The sequence below is a fragment of the Neophocaena asiaeorientalis genome, unplaced genomic scaffold (genome assembly GCF_003031525.2).
Source record: "Neophocaena asiaeorientalis asiaeorientalis breed wild unplaced genomic scaffold, Neophocaena_asiaeorientalis_V1.1 scaffold242, whole genome shotgun sequence".
Taxonomy (NCBI): Eukaryota; Metazoa; Chordata; class Mammalia; order Artiodactyla; family Phocoenidae; genus Neophocaena; species Neophocaena asiaeorientalis.
In genome coordinates, this window is record NW_020172451.1 from 7,419,442 (window position 1) to 7,438,939 (window position 19,498).

General features: G+C 59.8%; 1 protein-coding gene across 1 annotated transcript in view; it reads right to left on the bottom strand.

Moving 5' to 3' along the window:
• Positions 1-19,498, bottom strand: part of ZC3H7B (zinc finger CCCH-type containing 7B) — a 33,001-nt gene that overhangs the window by 1,432 nt on the left and 12,071 nt on the right. The window contains exons 7-22 of the mRNA XM_024737516.1: positions 18,193-18,235; positions 17,351-17,544; positions 16,646-16,967; positions 15,731-15,789; positions 14,820-14,919; positions 12,819-12,980; positions 10,987-11,192; positions 9,868-9,968; positions 8,697-8,878; positions 6,268-6,353; positions 2,952-3,085; positions 2,737-2,842; positions 2,488-2,596; positions 2,123-2,256; positions 1,825-1,988; positions 1,235-1,495 (exon numbers count right to left, since the gene is read on the bottom strand). Of these exons, the coding sequence (XP_024593284.1) occupies positions 1,249-1,495; positions 1,825-1,988; positions 2,123-2,256; positions 2,488-2,596; positions 2,737-2,842; positions 2,952-3,085; positions 6,268-6,353; positions 8,697-8,878; positions 9,868-9,968; positions 10,987-11,192; positions 12,819-12,980; positions 14,820-14,919; positions 15,731-15,789; positions 16,646-16,967; positions 17,351-17,544; positions 18,193-18,235 (2,349 nt within the window). The 3' untranslated portion in view covers positions 1,235-1,248. The remainder of the gene's footprint in view (positions 1-1,234; positions 1,496-1,824; positions 1,989-2,122; positions 2,257-2,487; positions 2,597-2,736; positions 2,843-2,951; positions 3,086-6,267; positions 6,354-8,696; positions 8,879-9,867; positions 9,969-10,986; positions 11,193-12,818; positions 12,981-14,819; positions 14,920-15,730; positions 15,790-16,645; positions 16,968-17,350; positions 17,545-18,192; positions 18,236-19,498) is intronic.

Consider the following 19,498-nt stretch of genomic DNA (forward strand, 5'->3'; position numbering starts at 1 on the left):
GGTCAACTGGGGTCCCAGGCAGCTGGCAGGGTCGGGACCAGGGAGGGGCTGGGATGGATGGTCCTAATTGTATGTCTGGGTCTAGGGGAGAAAGGGAAAGGACTCTTCTGAGTCCCCAAGAAAGAGGGGCTGTGTCCGATCCTGGAGTAGCCCATGCTGCCCACGGTTAAGTCTCCCTTCTCTCCATGTCCCCTGACCGCCCACCCTCCCAATCCCCCCAGTACCTCGTGCAGAACCTGAGCCCACGGGTGCCCTGCCAGGTACCACCTCTCCGGGAGCAGCCATGGGGAAGTGACCTTTGCTGCTATACTCCTTAGGACCATCCTCAGAGGGGACTGTCCCTCTACAGGGCGCTGACACAACCAACCCCTGGGCGGTGCTGCCGGGATTCCAGCGGATTCAGAGACTGTCACATCCCTGCCAAGAGCCTGGAGGCTCCAGCTGATAACTGGCCCTGAGTCTTGTGACCGCAGTCTGCATTCCAGCTCTACCGTGCGGTGGGCTGGAGATGCTGGGTAGAGAACTCCTTCCTTCTAGGCCTGTTTTTCTATCTGCAAAATGGGGGTCTGGGCTGGGTCATCTCTGAAGCCTCTGACGACCTACAATCTACATTCAGCGGCCCACAAAGGAGAGGGGCTGGGCTGGTGGCCTCACCAGAGAGCCACGCTCCTTGGTCAGGCTCCAGAGATCATGTAGCCCAGCCCCTCCCACTCTTCCAACCAGAGGGGAAACTGAGGTCCCAGAGGGTAAGTGACTTGTACAGTATCCCCAGTCCAACCTGGGGCTGCATTTTAAAGCTGGGTGGGGCCTCCTGCCCTCTGTTCTATCCTGATCTGCCCCCAGGGGAGGTGGGGAGGGGTGAGGGTGGCGCAGGGGGAAGGACCCTTCTGCTGCAGATTCAAGTGGGGACCCCACGCTCCCCAGCCCTGAGCGCTGGGCCCCCTTTAGGAGTAGACGGAAGTTAAAGCTGTAGGCTGAAGCTGGAGGGGTCAACCAGGCCCCTCCCTCCGCAACCAGGAGAGCCGGGGTTGGGGAGGGGAGGACCTGCCCAGGGCTTCAGCAGGATGAGGACCCTGGGACCGAGTGGGGCTGCAGCTCGTGCACCTGGGTATGCACTGGGGCAGTGGGGGCAGAGAGGATGGCTGGGGGCCCCAGACCCAGCCCTGGCCTGCCCCGGCCCTCCTATCAGGCGCTCCGTGCCCACCCCTGCCCCCGATCCTAGGACTTCACCCACAGCCAGGAGCTGGTCTACTCCCCAGTGACGGAGGCAGCAGCAGGGGCTTCTGGGGCGGCACCAGTGGCATTCCCGTCCTCCTGCAGCAGGAAGTTGTATTTGCCGAAGTCGTCATCCCGTGGGCACAGAAGCATGTCCTTGCGGGCCTTGGCCAGCTTCTGCTTCAGCACCTCGCGCCGGTCCAGCCACTCGTTGAGCTCCTCCTGCCCGTGAGCGCAGCGGCACTTGTCCCCGTCCGGGCAGGCCTTGCCCTTCTGGAGCCTGTGGGTGGCAGGAGGCTCACTGCCCGAGCCCTGTGCCCTTTCCTCCACGGGCTGCCGGACCTGGGGCCGGCCACTCCGCCTCCCCCGACAAGCCTCTCCCCATGCAGCATCAGCCCCGGGGAAAGCGGGCGTGGCCTGGCGACGGGTCCCCACCTCCAACGCCACTCCGCCCCACTCCCGGGTCCTCACACCCAGGAGCAGCTGTCTTTCTGGACATCCCCACCCCGCCTTATGCCACCTCCAGGCCAAGTGGAGCCAGAGCTGGCCGTGGCCTCCGCCTTTTCAGGCCGCCCCACAGCCCGCCCAGCCCTGCCCTCCCGGGGGCACCTTTCGCAGAGCCGGAACTCGCCCATGGGGAAGCGGTAGGCCCAGCCACTAGCGTCGCTGTCAGACGTGAAGACCTTCTCCTTGTGCTTCTCAGACTGGATGTGCTGCTGCCACTGCTTCTTGCTGTTGCTGTTCTTGCCGCAGAGCCAGCAGTGGTAACCCATCTGGGGACACAGCCACCGTGGGCGCCCGCTCCTCCCACCTGTGCCGGAACCACTTCCCCCAGGGAGGCTGAGCCCCTCTGCACAGCTGCTCCGGGTCAGGCTCGGACCAGGGCCCCCAGGGGATGGGGTGTTACCATGATGTCGGCGTAGTCCGTGGGCATCTGGATCTGCTTCTCCCCCTCCCGAGAACTGATGGGCGTCCCTTCCCCCGGCTTCCCTGGGTTGTGCTTCTTCAGCCACATGTCATAGGTCTGTTGCATGTCCAGGACTGATGGGCAATAGGGGATGCAGGGCCTGGTGAGAGGGGATTCTCCCTCTACTCTGTCCCTCGACCCCTATGGGACCCCTGCTGCTGGGCTGCCCGGTCAACTGGAGACCCAGAGAGGGCTCAGCCCGGTGCAGCCGGAGTGGGGCCCGCGTGGCCAAGCGAGGCTCAGCAGGTGCGCTTGGGCCTGCCGACGAGGGGGGTGTCCGGGTCAGCCCCGCCCTGCCCACTCACTCTTGTTCTCCTTCATGAACGTCCACATGTCCCTCTCCTCCGGGCTGTGCGCGAAGGAGCAGTTCCCCACGTACTGGCACTTGCGGCCGTTCTGCGCATGGATGCAGAGCTGCAGGGCAGGCATGGGGAGATCCTGCTGAGTCTCGCCGGACTGTGTCACTGCCCCGCCAGCGGGCAAGCCCTCCTGGGGCCCCACGGCCCCATATCCGAGGTCCCGCTGCCACCCTGCACCCCACCCCAGCGCCTCACATCGTATTGCTGTGGGAAGTTGCGAATGGACGGCAGCGGCCTCACCGACACCCACTTCCTCTTGGCCTTGGACATCACCAGGAGGACCCGCCGCTCCTTGGTCCAGCTGCAGGATAGAGCGGGCTGTGTGACCTCCACAGAGAGCCTGGCTTCCTCGCCTGCGGTGCTTAGGTGGTCCCCACCCTGCCCGTGCCCCCGCCCGGCACCTGGCTCACCAGTGCCGGGCCTTGGCGCTGCAGTACTTGAGGTCCTTGTCAGGCTCCACCACCTGCCCGTTCCTCCAGCACTGGCCACACACAAACTTCATCTGCAGGTCAAAGGTGCTAGGCCCATGGGTCCGCGGGGCACCCTGCGGAGGAGACGCACTGATGAAGCCACAGGCACCAGGCTGAGGCCCCGGGGTCTGATATACAGGTGGCCTCCGGGAGCATCAGGGCCACCTGGAGCCTTGTGGGCTGGTCCACTACCACTTGGTGGTGGGAAGTGACCCCCTAACTCCAGGCCCATGGCCTCTCAGGGTGGGAGCCAGGCCTTGGATTCCAGATGGAGTGCTCTCTGCCGTAACTGGCTATTTCCCACGGGCCCGCTTGCTGGAGCTGCTGGCGTGTCCCTGGGCACAGCATTCGACCTCACATCTCCCTGCTTTTGCACATGCTGTTCCCTCTGCCTGGAATGCCCTTCTCCATTCTTCATCAGGCTTGTTCTGAAAACTTTCAAAACCCAGCTCAAGCACTACCTCCTTCAGGAGGCTTTCCCTGAAGCTCTCCTAGGTGGCAGCTGCCCATCCTATGGGCCCCCATAGTACCTGAATTACCTCATGTTGACTGACTCATCTAGTTATGAGGGCCAGGCCTGGTGGAGAGCAGAGCCTAGAAGGTGGGATGCACCCGCAGAGAGTGGGGATGGAGGAGGCTGCCTCAGGTGGTGGGACAGACATCTGGGCACCAGCCCTGGACTCTCAAAGACCCCACCATGTTCACTCCCCGTCCTCTGCCTCAGCCCTTCCCCTGCAGGCAGGAGGGCCTGCTCTTCTGCACCCCTGCCTGGGAAAGGGTGGGGGGGTGAGAGGCAGAAAAAGTGCCCACCCAGCCTTGTCTCCTGCCACCTGCAACCCCCTCGCCCAGCTGTGCTGGCCACCCTGCTGTCCCTCCTGCTAGCTAGAGCCTTCCCATCCTCCCTGGAGCCTCAGATGGGGAGTCACCCCTCCGCTCTTCCTCCTCTGACACAGGAGTACCTGTGTCCTCGGCACTGCCTAGCCCAGGGCCTCCCCTGAGCAGCAGGGGGCTCTCACTTTGTTGGGCGCCGATTGACCCCTGGCTGGGAGACTTGCGGCCTGGCTCAGCCCCAGGATAATACATATCCAGACAACAAAGTAAAATCCTGCCTCTGTAACTGGGACACGGTCTGGCTAAAGCAGACAGGAGGCTTATCCGTGTCACTATAGACTTCTAGATGTTCCACTGATTCTCACAGAAGTGTAAGAAGGCCCATTTCACGGATGAGGTAAGTGGGGTCCGGAGGGGTGCTGTGGTTTAGCCACTGCTCTAGGGAACAGCCATGCCGGCCCACTGAGCTTCCTTTTCACAACTGCACAGACTCGACAGCCCTGGGGGCGGTAGGGGTCATTCTCATTTGACTGAGCAGAAGCAGAGGCTCAGAGAGGTTACTAACCCTGCCACGGGTAAGTGGCCCGAGGATAGGGACCTGGTGCGAGGCAGGGGCTCATGCTTTTCTGTAGGACGGCACAGCTGCACCACGGGCACCAGGCATGAGCAGCTTCTACCCTGGCATCCTGTCCTTGGCCTCACACTGCCACTGGCCCCACCCTCTGATGGCAAGCAAGCAAGATGCCTCATGCCTGGGCCACAGCCAGGTCCGGCACAGAAGCCCCATTCCTGAGCCAGGCCTGAGAGTGGCATCTTGGGTGGGCAGGATGCAGGGGGGTCAGGGGGATAGGAGGTGGTGAAGACTCAGTGTTCTCTTTACCAGATGACGCTGCAGGTCCAGCCTGAGCCCCGCACTGCTTCCCAGCCAGGCTCCTGGCCAGGAGCAAAAATAAACCATGTGGCGGTTGGGGAAGAGGACCGAACAGGAGAGGGGCAGAGGACAGGAGCAACTAGGAAGAGGGGAGAGGAAGAAAAAGGACCAGGAACGAGGGGGTAGGGAGACGGGGGGAAGGCCAGGGGGGCCGGGCAGCCCTGTCTGCCAGACTGGCCCAGGCCTACCCCACCGGTCAGCCTGCGCTGCTCCCTGGCTCACTGCCACACCCAGGCAGGCCTCAAGAGGGACCAGAGGCCCAGGCTTCTCCCAAGGTGACCAGTGCGTGGGCCTGGCATGGTGAGGGAGTCATCCCTCGTGTGTGGATGGCGAGAGGCCTCACCTCACATTCACTGTCTCCTGGGCCCTGATCCCCATTTCATATGAGGAACCCTAGGGGTGATGGGGATGGTGCAGGTGGGGAGGGAGCTGAGCGAGCTCTAGAGAAGCTGTCAGAGAACCCGGGACCTACTCCGCTCCGTGCGCCCCGGGCAAGTCTCTAGCGTGTTCTGAGCCTCAGTCTTCCTGCCTGCAAACACTACTGCGCCCCAGCTCACGTCCTCAGGACCAGGGTGAGGATCCAGAGGGGTGGGAGGTGAAACAAGCAGTGGTGGAAAAGGCTGAGGAATACCAGGACATTTACATGGTCTCCAAGGACCTCCCTGGAAGATATTCATTAATTACAAAGGAGGAAAGGGTAACTTCATAGTAGAGAAAGCTTTACTGTGGAGGCATCTTTAATCAAGTTACCAAGGTATTGCTGGTGAAGGGACAGATGGAGATGACGTGCCTGCCCGATCAGACAATCCCAAAGGGATGGGCCTTTTACAAAACAACTGCCTCTTCAAAAATGCCAATGTCACTAAAGACAAAGAAAGACTGAGGAACTGCTCTAGACTAAAGGCGATTAAAGACACTACAAATGAATGCAGTGTGTTGCTGGGATTTGGGGAGGATTCACAAAATCTGAATAATAGCACACCACGATTCGGATAAGTCCACCAATGTGAATTTTGTGATGTTGATAACTGTACTGTGGTTATTATGTAAGAAAGTGTCCTTATATTTACTTACTTATTGATTTATTTTTTGGCCATGTGGGATCTTTGTTCCCCAACCGGGGGTCGAACCTGCGCACCCTGCATTGGAAGCGTGGTGTCTTAACCACTGGACGGTCAGGGAAGTCCTTATTTTTACACTAAAGTTTTTAGGAGTAATGGGGCATCCTGTCTACAACTTACTCCCTAGTGGTTCAGAAAAGTATATTTCTGTAAATAAATGTGTATGTGTGTACGTACACACGCATACACACAGGACAAAGTGAGTGTGGAAAGTAGTAAAATGTTAACATCCGGGGAATCCAGAAAAAGGTATACACAAATTCTTCATACTCTCCTTACAATTTCCTGGTAAATAAATTATGTCCAGGTAAAGGGATGGGGGATGGCCCTCGTGGGGGCTGACCTCACCCCCAAGGCCAGCCTGGGGTCTTACCAAGCTGCTGCTGGCCTTCCCTGCGTGTGCCTCCATCTGCTGCCAGTATTTCTTGGATTCCTGGACGATGTCTTCGTGGGTCATGCCTGGTGAGGGGGGAGCAGACACAGCATCCCTGGAGCTCAGTGAGGAGAAAGGCAGGGGGTCTGCAAGGTGCTGGTACCACCCCAGGCCCAGGGAGGAGCCCCACTCCCCAGTTAGGCCGTGGAAAGATGAGGGGAACAGGGAAACCACTCATCCTGTCTGGGCCTGTTGGTTCATCTGCAGTTGGGAACAGACAGAGGCCTGCTCCAGGCTCACACAGAGAATAAAATGCAGGAGCAAGATGTGGGCTCGGCAGCATGGCAGGGGCCTCTCCGCACCCACGCCCGTGGCCCTGTCCCTCGGGCCAGGTGCTCAGCCCCCTCCCTTGGCCTCCGCCTCCCTCAGCGGGGCCTCAAGCCTGAGCCCTGCTTGGCAGCCTCTAGCGTGCTGGTTCTTAAGGCTCTGTGCCTGGCCCGGCCCGGCTCCCCAGATCACCGAGGGGCCAGGGCCCTTCACTGCCAGTCGGCAAAGGGCAAATACCCAAACCTTGTGGCCCAGACCCTCCCAATGTGACTGTGGACACTGCGCCCACCTCCGAGGGGCAGCTCACAGCCTCTTCCATGAGGCCCACCCTCCTCCCAACCCCTTACGGCCTTCTAGTCCCTCTTCCAGAGCTGATTTAGTTTTCGACCTGGCCCTATGGTTGCTGCTCCCCCAAGGCCACTCGCCATCAGGGGCTTACTCTGGGCCAGGCATGTGCTTGACACCCATCTTCTTGCTGATGGATGTACCTCTAGCCCAGGGCTCTCCCATGACCTTGCAGACCCCCACACGTGGCTGCCTGCTCAACCTCTCCACTTGAAGTCCAACAGGCAGCTCAGACTCCCCACGCCCCACTCGAGCCCTGATGTGATCCCAACCTGTTCCTCCTGAAGCCTCCCCTCCTCAGAACACGGTAACCCCACTGGGGTCGACCTGATGCCGTCCTTCGTCTCATACTTCATATCTGGTCCATCAGCTCCCGTTGGCTCCACCATCAAAACACACCCAGAATCTCATCACTTCTACCACTTCCACCCGCTGCCACCCTGGCTTGAGCCACACCCTCCCAGGTCTCCCTCCATCTGCCCTTGGCCCCTCAGTTCTCCACGCAGCAGCCAGAGCAACTTCTTAAAGACACCGAGCAGGTCATACAACTCTACCTACTCAAACCCCTACCCCCAAACCCTGCACACCGTATTTATTTATTTTTTTGCGGTACGCGGGCCTCTCACTGTTGTGGCCTCTCCCGTTGTGGAGCAACAGGCTCCGGACGCGCAGGCTCAGCGGCCATGGCTCACGGGCCCAGCTGCTCCGCGGCATGTGGGATCTTCCCGGACTGGGGCACGAACCCGTGTCCCCTGCATCGGCAGGCGGACTCTCAACCACTGCGCCACCAGGGAAGCCCTGCACACTGTATTTAGAACAACCCCAACTATTTCTGTGTACCATCTAGAGGTTTTTTCACGCTTGGGTCCCTGCCAACCTCTTAGGCCTCATCTCCGACACGCCCCCCCGCCCCCCAGGGGCAAGCTGCTCTGCCCTCACATCCCCACATACAGAAGGACATCCTTCCTTCTGTACCAAGCTTGCTCCTGCTTCAGGGCCTCCAGCCTTGCTGTTCCCTCTGCCTGGAATGCTCTCCCTGCCCTTCCTTGCTCAAATGTCACCTCCTCTGAGAGGCCTTCCCAGACTATCTTATCCCAAATGCCCCCACCCCGAGTCCCTCTCCATCCTATTGCTTGCTTTACTTTCCTCACACAACTGATGCACATCTGAAATTCTATCACCCTATTTCATCAGCTCGAAGAAGACAACGATTGTTAGACGCGCCATTATTTTATGTTCCACACACACACAACAATGCCGCTAGGCAGACGATGACAGGCGGTGGGGGACAGTGTGCACCCCGGAGCAGATGGGCGTAGGGCCTGGTACCTCCCCGTCAGACTGTCTGCCTTGCCCTCGCGTACACACACCAGGGCCCCGACTCATTTTTGCTCAAGCCCCTGACAGCGCAGGTGCTCAGGGAGTCCCATTAGGTGAGCGAGAAAACGAGCGGCTTTCCACCTCCTCATTCCTGAGGCCGAGCTGACATCATCCCCTCACAGAGGACCAGTGGAGGCTCAGTGAGGGGCCGCTGATGACCAGATCCCCCAGGTGGCCCGCGGGGCTCTGCCTCCCTGCCCTTCTCCCCGCGTGTCCCCCTGGCAGTGCCACACAGGGAGAAATCCAGGGTCTTCTGGGCCTGCAAGCTCCCTGATGCAGAGCCTGCGCGTCCTGTGACGTCCAGGAAGCACTGGCTCCTCTGCAGCCCCACAGCCCGGCACCGCCCTCCTCTGAACTGTGCAGCCCCTCGCCCTCACCTGAATACTGCTGCAGCAGCCAGACTTTGAGCTCTATGAAGCTGTGGGCGAAGTGGCAGCTGTCCTCCCGCAGGCAGCCGTAGCGCACCTCGTGGCGGCACACGTCGAACTGGAAGTGCTCCTGGAACTGGCGGACCTTGGAGTACTTGAGGGAGGTGGAGCGGACGATGTGCACCAGGCACCTGGCGGGCAGGATGGGGGGCGCACAATGCAGTCCGCATCCCGCCCATTCCCGGTCGGGGCCCCCTCCCCAGGGTCAGTGCCGTTCACCCACGGGAGGGGCTCCTCCGTGGGTGCCTCCCGCCTATTAACTGCTGGCACAGGAGGGAAGAGGTGGGGGTCCTACGCTCAGGCAGTTCTGGTTTGGGCCTCAGCTGTGTGCCCCTCTCCCGGCCTTGACCTGCGGACAGCTCAAAGCCACAGCTGCCAGCAGGAGGAGGGCACCAGACCCCACCTGCTGCGAGGCTGGGAGAAGGGGGCATCTCTCTCAGGTTCCCCAGCTCGATGCTCCAGAGCTGGTCCTGCACCCGGAGGAGTAATAATCGAGTATCTCCTCTGGCCTGGGAATTTTAATTACCTTCATAGCAACCCTAGGAGACTGGGATCATCATTCACTTTACGGATGAGGAAACCAAGGGTCACAGTGGCCAGAGGACATAAAACAGACCATTGTCCAAGCTGGGATTTGGACCCAACTCTGTCTGACCTCAGGGCCTGGGCTCCATCAGCCATGCTGGGGCACAGCCAAGAGGAGTCAGAGGGAGCGCAGGTGGGTGCCGGAGCCCACCCAGCCCCTCCCACTCCCTGTCCAACGCCCATGCTGGGACAGTGGAGGGTGCTGGATGGGAGTCAGGGATGTGGCCCCCACCTGCCGGCTGAGTAAGCTGCTTCCAAGCCTCAGTTTTCTCATCTGTTCATCAGAGACACTCCTCCCCACAGGACTGCCAAGATCATTAAAATACCCAAGAGAACGCTTGGAATATAGAAAATGCTCAATAAATGTGGTTCTGTCCTTTCCAGGTGGATGCTGGACCTGAGTCCCAAATCCTACCCCTTGCCTTGACATCCTAGGCCCACACTCTGCTCCCCAGGCATCCAAGCTGCCCCAGGGGGACTCTCCACCCGCCCCACCCCAGGCCTGGCCATGGGTCCGGCTGTGGGTCCCACTCACTTGTTGTTATAGAAGCTATGCTTGGCAGCCAGGTTGGAGCAGACAGACGGAGAGTCCTTGGTGCCTTTGCTGATGATCCGGGGTTTACTGTCAAAGCAGATCTGCCCAGGGAGGGGGTGGGCTGGGATGCAGCATGGCCACCCAGGAGGGACAGACTGGGTCCCTGCAAGCCCTGCCCTGAGTCAGGGGAGTGAGGAAGGGAATTCCAGGATCTGTGGTCCCCACCTCTCTGATCCCACCACTGCAAACGCCTGGGGCAGGGGTTACTCCATATCTCTGAGTCTCAGTTTCCTCAACTGTAACCTGGGGGAAACCACACCTGCTCTGTCCCACATCTTCACTGTGAAGCTGGAAAAAGATCTAATAGAACTTCAGGTCCTTTGTAAAGTATATGCAGCCACCAGGCTGTGGGCTGTGATCCCCTAAAGGGAGAGGGCAGCCCACCTGCTCTAAGAGTTGGAGGGAAGGGCCGGCTGTGTGATGGATGGGGGCTGGCCGAGCAGCACCGAACCCTGCCAGCAACCTGGACCCAGCACCCTCCCTTCACGGAGATGGACCTGACACCGTCCCTGCCCTCATCACACCACGCCTGGGTGGGGAGGCAGGGGGCCAGCAGCGTCTTCCGTGACAGCTTTGGGGAGGAAATGAACAGCTTGGTGGAGCTGCTGGGATCAGAGCTGAGCCTCAGAGGGTCCAAGACGTAGACACACGGCGAGGGCACCCCACGGAGAGGGCACAGCGTGGACACAGGCAGGGAAGTGGACAGAAAGGTGCAGTGGGCATTGAAGCCAGCACAGCTGGACGAGGGGGCATGGGGTGGGTTGGGATGAGTTCCTAGAGCACCTGAGTCTGGCCTACGATGGCAGGAAGCAAAGAGCAGATGTGGTTACTTCTCTTTCTGGCCTCAGTTTCCAGCTCCGAACAATGAGGGGACTGGATAGGATCTGGGCTCTAGCGCGATGGGAGCGTATGGGTCTAACTTTCTGAAACTCCCAGGACCTGTGGATTCTAAGGTCAGGCCTCCAAAACCCACGGGTCCCAGGGCCGACAGTCCACAGTGGAGCCCGCGGGAGCCCCTCCCCAGCCCTATCTGTGAATCGACCGTGGAGGGGCCAGTACCTCACAGAGGAACGTGAAGATGCCCTGGTGCTCCTTGAGGAGCTTGGCGATGGTGAGGCTGCCGCGCTTGACGCCCCCCAACGGGTCGAAGAGCAGGTCGCGGTTGAGGGTGCCCTTCCGCTCCTCCGTCCACACGTCGATCTCCTCCTGATGGTAGGCGAAGGTGCAGTTATCCCCGTACTTACAGTCCTGCTTGTTAATCATGTCTGCAAAGAGGCAACAGGACACACGTTCCGCCAGGCGGGATGGCAGCCCACAGCACCCCCGGTGGGGCCTGCGGAGCAGGAAGGCTTGGCAGGGGTGGAGCGGCGGAGCTCAGGGAGAGCGCTTCCCAGGCCAGGCCCTTCTTTGTTCTACACTTGGGTGTGGGGGCCAGATCTGCACCTTCCCGTGCAAAGCATGGCGGTCGCCGCGGCTCCACCACCCCACAAGGCTGCCTGGTATGGGTCAGGCAAGGCGACAGGTGGGAAAAGGGCTTTGTAGACATACACAAGCCGTTTTATCTTTATTCTGCACCAGGAAAATATACCACTGGTTCAGGAAGGCATGGGCCTTGGGGTCCAGCAGACTTGGGCTGGGATCCCGTTATTCCTGAGCCTTAGCTGTCTGTCCATAAACAGAGAACACGGTTGTTGTGTGGATTAAGTGAAACAATAAATAAAACTCCCGGGGGCCAGGGAGCAGGGAAGGCAGCAGGTTTATAATCCAGAGACCCGCCATTTCCTGGGGGTGGGAACTGTTTTTCTTTCTTTTTCTCCCTCCCTCACCCTCTTTCTAAGTCCGCCCCATTCCAGCCCCCTGCCAAGCTTGCAGGCACACGAAGATGAGCAGGCCGGATGGCCAGGTGACCTCACAGACTGCTCTGCACTGCGACCAGCTCCACACCCAGTGGGGAGGCCTGCAGGGAAGGGCTTCCCAAGATCCAGGTGCTGCTTGAAGGAGGAGCAGAGGATGACCAAGTTCAAAGGGCACAGCATGTGCAAAGGAGTCAGGGTTCAGCGTATCTGGGGAATGCTTAGGGCAGACGGGGACTTGTAGGCCTCGTAGAATTGGGACTCCATCCACGCTGGCCAGGGCATGGCTGGCGGGGGCCTGCGAGCTCAGAAATGACAAGTCTTTAAGATCCACCTGGGCAGACAAAGAGCTGATCCAGGAAGCCTGGGTGGGCTACTGCCACGGGCTGGGTCGGGGGACAAAGGCGGAGCCTGGAACAGACTCCCAAAGTCTCCTTCCTCACCCAGAGCTGTCATGAGGATGTGTGATGGTGGGTACAGAAGGGCGACACTATGAAACACTTAACAATATCAAGACTGTTTATGTCCTGCTGTGCAGACTGCACCGAGATGCTTGGTTTGGGAGTAGAAGAAAGCAAATGAGGTACCTGCCAAATGTCCACTAAATGTCAACCAAATGACATGAGCCAGAAGTGAGGAAAATGACAACAGCCTATTAAATTTTAAAAGCTAGTGTTTATCAAGCCCTTACTGTGGGCCAGTCCCCAGTGATTTACATGGATTCTCTCTCCATATCCTTCCAACAGCCCTTTGGGACCCTGCAGCGTAACAGAAACTAGCTCTCCGTGAACCACCTGAGCCTTGCACCCGGGAGTGCATTCTGCTGGTGAAGCCCCAGCTTGAGCGTAACATCCAAACACTCCCACCTGTCTGTGGAGCTGGTCAGGGCAGGAGCTGCTCGATCTGAGATGGGAATCCCTCCTTCATGGACCACACCCGTCTGTCTACCTGCCTGCCCGTGATGAGAAGCAGAGCTGCGGCCGGGCGTGAGAAGCTGGGCCTGGGCCGTGCCACCTGCCCCTGCTGCAGCCCACCCACCTTTGCACAGGTAGTAGGAGCCCACGAAGCTGGTCTTGGTTGGCCGGGGCCGGATCCGCTTCCAGGTCTGGTCCTCGGAGCTCCGGAGGCGGCCGAGCAGGATGTCCCGCTTGCACTTGTGCTCAAGGCCCTCGCGGTAGGTGTAGTCGCCCGCCCTGGGGCCTGTGGGGGCAGGGAGGACAGGGACTGGTTCCGGAAGCAGAACTGAATGGTGACAGCCAACGGGCCTGAGCAATGGGGACTGACTGCCCTGCTGCCTAAACGCCCGCCTCCTTCCCCTGGGCCTCCCGCCAGCTCCTGCCATCTCTTCCCTGCCATATGCTCCCTGGGGACAGGGGGCTTGGGCAGAGGGGAGCCCCTTTTCAGCACCCACCCCCTTTCCACCACCACCCTGCCTCTACAGTGAGCCTGACCACTTCAGTGTTTCTTTGGAACAAATGATGAAGACGGTGCCTGGCAGAGAGCAGGCTCTGTCCCTTTCTTTTCCTGCCCCGGAAAAGCACTGCCAGACTCGGCCTCCCTCCCCTGCTCCTTTGCCTCTTCCCTGGTGCTCTCGAATCTTCTGACCAAAGGCCTCCTCTCCCCAACAATGGGGCGGAGGGTGTCTCCCCAAAGAGACCAAGAGGACCAAGGTCCCTCGTGGGGACCCACGTGACGTGGCTGGGCCAGCACCAGGTGTGCAGCGGCTCTGCTTCCCCAGCACAGGGGGCAGCGAGCAGTGGGCGTGCAGATCGGGGAGGCTGGTGTGGTCTGTGCAAGGAAGAAACTTCCTCATGGGCATAGCCACCCAGCAAGACGGCGCTCTGCTGCCCACCACACGGGGCCGCGGGCTTTGGCAGGATGGCTCTGTCAGGGGTGACATGCGTGTGACATGCGTGACATGCGTGTCCTGTCAACGTCAGCACCTCTGAGAGGGAGAACTCTAGACTGGTAAGATCTGTAACCCTGAGATACCAAGAGAATATTCTAAAATGTCGGAACTATGGGATTCTGGCAAATGAAATACTGCGAGTCTTAGAGTCTAGAATTCTGAAATTCTGGGACTTCCCTGGTGGCGCAATGGTTAAGAATCCGCCTGCCAATGGGGGGGACACAGGTTCGAGCCCTGGTCCGGGAGGATCCCACATGTCGCGAAGCAACTAAGCCCGTGTGCCACAACTACTGAGCCTGCGCTCTAGAGCCCGTGAGCCACAACTACTGAGCCCACAAGCCTACAGCCCGTGCTCTACAACAAGAGAAGCCACCGCAATGAGAAGCCCACGCACCACAATGAAGAGTAGCCCCCGCTCTCTGCAACTAGATAAAGCCCGCGCACAGCAACAAAGACCCAACGCAGCCAAAAAAAAAATAAATTAGAAAAAAAAAAAAAAAGATGATTCTAGAATTCTGAAATTCTAGGTGTGCTGAAAAGTGTCTACCAACACTGGGCATCTACTTTGAATTGCTCCTACAGTCTCCCTTGGATTTGAGGGCTGGAAGCCTAGGAAGTACATTTCCCAGACTCCTCTGCCCTCTGCGTTCTAGGCAAGGTTTGAATTCACCCAGCAAGAGGTGGACGGAGAGGATGTGGACAGAGGTGCAGGCCGCCCTTCCTCGGCAGACGTGTTTTTGCAGCAGCCAGCTGGACCCTGCCTTCCTCAGCCTCTGGGCTGTGGGGCGACCGTGATGCTGGCCAGCAATCTCAGCAGCCCCCTGGGCTCTGTGTGAAAGCGGCGGACCCTGGCTTCTGGGCTTCAGCTTGTGGAGAAGTAGCCCAAAGGCCCGGTGGAATCTCTGGGCTTCCACTCCTCTAGGCTTTCTGGCAGTTTTCAAAGTCCCTGCCTCCCACATGACATCCCTGTCTGCTCGGAGTAGCTGGTGGGGCTTCTGTCTTCCCATACTTATCTCTGACTGGTACACTTGGATTGTGTCATTCTGGGATTCTACCATTCTGGGATTCTACACTCCTGAGATTCCCAGCATCTCTGGGCAGAAGGGTGGAGTATGAAGGTGTGACCTTACCTGTTTTGGGGTAGCAGAGCTGGCACGCCTGCTTGAACTCGTGGGTGGCAGCCAAGGGGTTCTTGATGAGCAAGGCGGTGTTGGGCATGGAAGGCTCTGGCTGTAACAGGGGGAGGTTGGCCATTTGGGGTGCTGGACGATGGCCGGTGCCACCAGAACCAGCCTGGGCACCAGAGGCTGGGGGGCACTGTGACATCCCCCAATCCCACCCAAGAGCAGAACTGCAGCCCAGGACCCCTCTTCCTCCACCCTCCCAGCTGGGGAGCCCCTTGTAACATGATCCAAGAATCCAGCAGGATTAGATCAGCCTAGTGGCGATGCACGGGTGACAGCGACCTTGGCCCAGAACCTTTCCTTGAGTTAAAACCCAACATGAAAGTGGAGAAGCAGGAGTGGCCCTGATTGGGGCCTAAGCACAGGCCCTCCCCCACTCCCATCCTTTCTCCCAAGCCCCCAAGGCATCAACAGATGGGGAAGAAGGCAAAACTCAGAGAGGTTAGGTGGCTTCCCCAGGGCCACACAGCTAGTGTCTAGGCCAAGGCCAGAGTACAGGCCACCTAAGCCCTGGTCAAGTGCTCTCCTCAACTCAAACCTGGCTGAGTCCTGAGACCACGGATGTTACTGACCCTGGAGAGGTTACTTAACTCCTCTGAGCCTTGATGTCCGATTTGGCCAGACAACGGCGGGTGGTGCCCTCTGCTTACCCTCCCAGCACATGGCTGGGCCAGGAAGGATTTGGAAGGGCTGGTAAGAGACCATCTCTGGCCCGTCCGCTCTTGGCCTCCTTGGGGGATGCAGCACCTTATCCCACGCTGAGGGCTCACCCCTGACTCTGGAGACCACAACCACTTCCCCTCCGTCCCCCGGAGAGCACGAGGTACCTGCGCACCGATTCTCACCGAGTCACTCACCGAGGGGGCTGGTCTCTGAGTACCGCTCAGGGGACGATGGTCCTGTGAGTCGGCTTCGTCTGGGCAAGAAGACACAGGGGTCACCTGCCCTGCGCTGAAGGGCAGGAGGACCCTCCGAGGACTTTCTCTCCCGTATTTCTAACTAGGAGAAGCCATCCAGGCCACACATCCTCTCCCATTTGGGCCACCGCCCGGGGAGAGAGAAATGTCTCAGCCTGGGCGTGCCCACCCTGTACTTACACCTTCTGCACCCCCACAGCCCCCGGGAGAAAGCCCGAGCTCCTCAGCTCGGCTCGCGGGTCCGGTGAGACTAGCCTCAGGCCTTCAAGGCCCCCGACCCACTCCCCCTCCGGCCGACTCCTCTGCTCATCCGCCAGGCCCTCTATCGCTAGGCCTGTGTCGCACTGCTTCCTCTGCCAGCACGTGACCCTGCTCAGCTATTACCTCCTCCAGGAAGTCTCTGTGAAGCCCATCTGTGCCCTCTGCAGCCCCACGCACCCGACTTGGCAGTGAGAGCCCTGAGCTAGGTCCGATTGTCGGAAAGCCGATCCTGCAGAGGCCCAGGCGGGTCTGTTTCCTTGTGGGGTCCCTAGGTCAGAGCGGTGCTGGAGGAGCCCACGACCTGGCACCCCCTCCCCCAGCCTCAGGACCATCCGCGCACCCATCTGGTGAACCCAGGGCCCTGGAAGGCTGGGTGAAGAGCACCACACTGCAAGCCTGGAATCCTGGACTACCCCAGCCCTGCTCTTTGACCTTGAACAAGACATGCAGCCCCTCAGGCCTCAGCCCCGTACTGTGCTGAGCACTGCAGGAGACACAAAGCCGGAAGACGCGGCCCCAGACCACGAGGCAAAACAAGAGTTACAGTCCCAACTGCACAGGGGGTGGGGGTGAATGTGCCCCTCCAGGTCTCACCCATGAAGGAGCTGGGCTTGTCCAGGGAGCCACGGGTCGACCCGAAGCTGTCAAGGGTGTCCAGTCGGGTCTCCGAGTACGGCAGCAGGTCCAGGGAGTCCAGCGCCGAGCCTGGCGGGTCGAGGGCATCCAGCACCGAGGCAGCCAGCTTCTTGGAGGGGTCCATGACGAGGCCGAAGGAGGCAGGGGGCAGTGGGCTGGAGACGGGGATGGAGCCACCCACCACAGGTGGCAGCAGCGGGGTCCCGCCGGGGAACACGGGTATCAGCTGGGGCAACTCGCTGGGCACACCGCTGCCAGGCAGGCCGCCCTGCACCAGAGACTGCAAGGTGGGAACAGAGGGAGGAGAGGGAGAGGCTGGAGGAGAACTCGAGCGCCCAGGCTTGGGCAGGCCCGGGTGAGGCTCCCCACCTCGCCCCACCCCTCCCACCTCGCCCCGCCCCCCGCCCCTGCCTGGTGGCCTCAGTCCCGACCTGTCCCACAGGTGGAGCCACAGGGATCTTTACAGTCCCTTCTGGACCCACGTTCTGCACTTTTGTGTTTCTATCCAGAGCGAGTCCCTCCCCTACCCCCGAGGCCTCAGTTTCTGCAACTGCGACGTGAGATGGGGCCTTCCCTCCCCCCGACACGGGACGTGAGGATGGATGTGATGGGGTCCCGGCGGGGAGAAGGGTTCCGGGAAGAGGAGGGGGCAGCATGGCTCACCAGCGAGTCCAGGAGGGTGTCCAGCTCCGGACCGAAGACGTCCCCATCGGAGAAGTCATCCAGACTCTCGGTGCCGGGGAGGGCCCCGCTGCTGCTGTCCAGGGGGGCCAGCAGGGCCAGAACGTGAGGGAAGAGGGGCATGGGGGGTGGGGAGGGGAGGGGGGCCGGGGGGACTCGCAGGTCCATGTAGCAGTCTGTGGATGGGGGTGGGCTCAGTAGCTGCAGGGGTCCTGCTTGGTGGGAGTTGGGGGTGGTGTCCTAGGGCCTGAGGTCTCCTCCAACACCTTCCCCCCTTTCCCTGGCTCCCGCCAGGAGCACTGCCTGCCCTGCTGGCCTGACCCCATCGGGGGAGGCTAGGCCGTAGTGAAGGGAGGCCCCATGGGGTGGGAGAGGGGCCTTTTCGTTCTGCAGTGTTCCTCCGATGGGCCTGGTCAGTGCCTGAATAGCCCACCTCTGGGGTATGCAATGCCCTCTCTCAAGGACACTTTTAAAATGTGACCCCTCCTGGAAGCCAGTGAGGAAGAGAAAGGGAGAGGAGGACTTGGGGAAAGGTGGACTCCCGGCAGGGGGTAGGGCCACTGCTACCCCACTGAGGCAGCCCCTCACCCTCCCAGGCTGGAGGGACGCTCTCCCTGCCCTGCAGGGGAGTCTGTTTTCCTGAACCCACTATTTTCTTTCATGCTTCAGGTAGTCCCCAGGGCAGGGAGCCCCCAGGAGCCCTGTCTACAGGGCCGGGGATGGCAGGTGCTTGACCCATCTGACCTCCCGGGGTCTTGGCAGGGAGGGGCTGAGCTCTCCCCAGGGCCCATCTCCACCCCGTCCCCTCAGGTCAGGGACACTACCTGTTTCGATGTCATCTATGGACCCCAATCCATTGGAAGATCCCTGTGGAGAAGAGGACAGGGCAGGTCAGACAGACACAGGCTGGGAAGGCCACAGTGCCCGGCCCTCAAGGCCCCTCCCCAAGTGACTACTGCTGATGCTAATTAACCAGGGGGCTGGATGGGCACAGGCCAGAGGCAGGGGGAGTGCGGTCAGACAAGCCTCACATCTGCCCCTTGCCGGAGTGCCCTCAGGGGAAGGGATATAACCTCTGAGCTCCGTTTCCTTACCCGTCAAGGGAGGTGTTGTACAGAGCCCTCCACGCATGTTCCAGGCAGGGAGAGTTCGCAGCTCAAAGCTGCAAGTGCCACTCCTGAATCACCAGTATCCCCTCCCCCAGTTACAGCCCCAGGCTGAACCAGCCCAGGTGGGATCCCACTGCCACCCGTGGACCTTCTGTTGGAGGGAAAGCTGGGCTCAAGCTCGCCCTATGTTCTTGCCAAGCTCCTCATCTCCTCTGGGCCCGTTTCCTTGTCTGTAAAGTGAGGATGATACAGTCATCCACCTCCTTCTACTGTAAAAAGGATGAGATCGGGACTTCCCTGGTGGCGCAGTGGTTAAGAATCCCCCTGCCAATGCAGGGGACATGGGTTCGAGCCCTGGTCCAGGAAGACCCCACATGCCGCGGAGCAACTAAGCCCGTGCGCCACAACTACTGAGCCTGTGCTCTAGAGCCCACGAGCCACAAATACTGAGCCCACGTGCCACAACTACTGAAGCCTGTGCGCCTAGAGCCCGTGCTCCGCAACAAAGAGAAGCCACCACAATGAGAAGCCCGTGCACTGCACCAAGGAGTAGCCCCTGCTCGCTGCAACTAGAGAAAGCCCGCGCACAGCAACGAAGACTCAACACAGCCATAAATAAATAAATAATTAAAAAAAAAAAAAGGATGAGATCACTTGACATTTGTACAGAGCTTAGAACTGTGCCTGACACACAGGAAGTGCTGTGTTTGTTAAATGCGTAGATCGAATTTTAAATCCAAGCCACCAGGACGTTGGCCTGGGTAAACTAGTGTTCTCGTTCACTGGCCTCCACATTTGGCCCCAGTGGACTCGCCTGGCTTGTGTCCAGCTCTGGGCTGTGGCGTGCACTTCCCCACCTGCCTGCATGCCTTTGTGCGAGCTGCTCCCTCCTCTCCACCTGCCCCAATCCTGCCAGCCTGGCTCTGTGACATCCAAGGTGAGACTGAATACAAGGCTGCCTCAGGCTGTCTGATCCTAGAACTCACAGCCCTCCTTTTTTTTTTTTTTTTTTTTTTTTTTG